The sequence below is a fragment of the Lathyrus oleraceus genome, chromosome 5 (genome assembly GCF_024323335.1).
Source record: "Lathyrus oleraceus cultivar Zhongwan6 chromosome 5, CAAS_Psat_ZW6_1.0, whole genome shotgun sequence".
Taxonomy (NCBI): domain Eukaryota; kingdom Viridiplantae; phylum Streptophyta; class Magnoliopsida; order Fabales; family Fabaceae; genus Lathyrus; species Lathyrus oleraceus.
In genome coordinates this window covers 105,364,388-105,367,456 of record NC_066583.1, presented here as the reverse complement: position 1 = coordinate 105,367,456, position 3,069 = coordinate 105,364,388, and the positions used below count along the sequence as shown (strand labels likewise).

The following is a 3,069-nucleotide window of genomic DNA, read 5'->3' as shown; positions in this document are numbered from 1 at the left end:
GTCAAGGTAATGACGAGAATTTTTAGAGCAATTTTTTTCCTTGTTGGTCGAAGCCCATCTAAAAAATAGAGCAATATTACATTGACAAATTAACATATTATATAACACAGAAAACAGAAATGTAAAATAATAGATTTACATGAAAATATTAAGACTTACATTGATGCGTATGAGTGACTTGGAACGGCAGAACTAATTGGTGCTATAAATGGGAATCGTATAAATCCCCATGTTTGTAGCAGAATAACACACCCCCACATACCATCAACATCAACGTGAACTGCTTTACACATTTCCCTATATAGAAATGCTAACACAGCTGATCCCCAACTATATTCACCACATTGACGCAAATCCTGAACAAATGGTATCCACATACTATGTACATCTTTTGACGATTTATCAGGGAATAAGGTTAGGGAGATGCACAATATATTATAAATTCTTGTGTATATAATGAGTTCGTCATGAGAGGTCTTTTCAGATATTTCAGTTTCTTCTAGTATTTGTTTTAACCAAGAGATACTGACACATCTACCTTTAATTTGAGAAAATTTTACCCTATACCCCTACAATTGTACCCATACCCCTACATTTAAATTTTTTTGACCAAAATACCCTCATATAAATAGGGTATATTTTCCCTTTCAAATTTTTTTTACCATTTTCGTTGAAGACTTCCGGAGAAGAAAAATATTTGGCGTTTTTGCATTGTATACCGGAACACTTAAGAGTAAGTCTTCCGGTTTGGATAATTGTATACCGAAACACTTCTCTAAAGAGTTCCGGTTTGTTGTCTTTAAGGGACACTGAACCGGAAGTCTTTTAGAAAGTCTTCCGGTTTGTATACTTGTATACCGGAACACTTTCTTAAAGACTTCCGGTTTGGATGATGTATACCAGAACTCTTTAAGAAAGTGTTCCGGAAGGCTTTTTGTGTGTTTTACTAACCGGAACTCTTCTTTGAAGTGTTCCGGTACGTAATTTTTTTTTTTAATTTTAATTATTTTTTTTAACATTATTTTTGCAGTGGTTCGAAGAAGAGGTGCAGATGGCCGGATTCCAGTCCGCACGTTAGACCGGGGTGCATCTTCATCTGCAGCTGCAGCTGAGCCGACTGGATATCCAGGAGGGTCGTACGATACGTCTCTTTTGGTGAAGTACGAGCATCATGTTGCTCGACATATATGGTTCGGTGAGGTAAGTAAACGGACTATATTTGAAAATGAATAATAGTTGAATATTTTATAATTTGTTTTCTAATATGTGTTTTAATTGTTTTTAGGAAAGAGGACCAAAGAAAGAGTTGAAGGTTGCCGGACATGGACTGAAGTTGACTTCTAGGGTTCCATTGGCTCTTCCACCACAGATGGAGAGTTGGTTATCTAGATCCGGTTTAGCTTCACTGCAGAGAACCAGTCTGAACAAGATAGACACAAATCTTGTCTCTGCATTTGTGGAAAGATGGCATCTAGAGACATCTTCATTTCACATGCCGTTTGGTGAAATGAGCATTACTTTAGATGATGTCGCATGTCTACTTCACTTGCCCATTAGGGGTATCTTTTGGAGTCCTCAGGATGTGACTGAAGAGCTAGCTGTTGAACTTGCTGTTGACTACCTAGGAGTGTCACAGGGTCAGGCACAGTCACATGTTCGGAGCTGCAGGGGGTCGTATTACAAGTTGGAGTGGTTATATGATATATTCGTACATCATAGGGCTGCTTCCAGCTGGGCATATGCGACTAGAGCATATCTCTTGATGTTGGTGGGTTCCACCATATTTGCTGATAAGACCTTTACACTTGTAGAGGCACGATACCTCCTCCTGTTTAGGGACTTGGATGGATGTTCAGGATATAGTTGGGGAGCACCTGCACTAGTTACCCTCTACCGATATCTTGGAGATGCATCCATGTACAGTTGCAAACAGCTCGGTGGATATCCTACTCTCCTACAGGTATATAATTTAATTTTGTTAATTAAGTGTTGGATTCATTTTATAAAATATTGTAACTTAATTTGTTTTATTTATTATGTTTTTATTTTGTAACAGTGTTGGACTCACGAGTATTTTCCAATTGTTGGAAAAAGAGGGGAGAATTGGAATCCTGCTGGAAACTGTGGTCTTCCCCGAGCGATGAGATGGTCGTATAGACAGGGAGTCCTGAAGGTCGATGATTTACGACCTATTTTGGACGAGCTGACACCTATCGACGTCATCTGGCGACCATTTAAGGATCATAGAGCATGGCGTGTATTTGATGAGATATGTCTTTACAGGGGCTGTTTGAAGTGGGGTGAAACAGTTGTTCCATACTTGCCTGATCTTACGTCAGTTCGGGTATAGGCAGTATGTTCCATCCCCACCTCTGGATTGTATGATGGCGACGGATATTGATGTTGATTGGATCAGTTACCATCAGAGTGTTGCCGATGTGATCGGTTCATCTACCGTGGCCACCACTCCATCTGAGGTAGAAGACGGTTATCTGGAGTGGTATTATCGTGTTTCCCATCCACGGTTGGTCCCTCCCCATCGTGACGCTCCTAGAGAGGTACCCGTTCCTGTATATGACGCCGAGCCATCTGATCCTGATTGGGCTCGTGTATCTACATTGATTCGTCGCTATCTGAGACAGGTTAATGCTGAAGAGGAAGATCCACAGTTTTCTGATTTATTTGAAGCTTTGCATATTTCTCGTTCACATTGATTATATGTATTAAGCTTTGAATATAATAGACATAATAATATAGATTTCATGTTTTGATTACATATTTATGTTTTGATTACATAATCATGCTAATACAGGTGTAAGTAATTGCCAATGTTGCATACGTCCTACAAATCCTAGCATCCAAGTAGTTGCTATATAAGAATGAAAATTCTTCCAATCTAATGTGACCGGTGGCAATGGAAACCCCTCTTTCATGTTAACCTGATAAAGTAAAATAATTAAAAGATTAAGTCATATAACATAAAATATTAACTGAAATAATTAAAATATTTAGACATATAAATACGTACCTGAACCCAATGATTCTGGTTAACAAAACCAATGCAATAAA

The 3,069-nt window shown here is 38.5% G+C and overlaps 1 protein-coding gene across 1 annotated transcript; it reads left to right on the top strand.

Moving 5' to 3' along the window:
* The first annotated feature begins 991 nt into the window (after positions 1–991).
* Positions 992–2,822, top strand: LOC127079033 (protein MAIN-LIKE 1). The gene is made up of 5 exons (XM_051019448.1): positions 992–1,200; positions 1,286–1,750; positions 2,057–2,148; positions 2,417–2,500; positions 2,813–2,822. The coding sequence occupies exons 2-5, from the start codon at positions 1,370–1,372 to the stop codon at positions 2,820–2,822; spliced, it is 567 nt and encodes a 188-aa protein (XP_050875405.1). The 5' UTR covers positions 992–1,200; positions 1,286–1,369.
* The last annotated feature ends 247 nt before the right edge of the window (positions 2,823–3,069 follow it).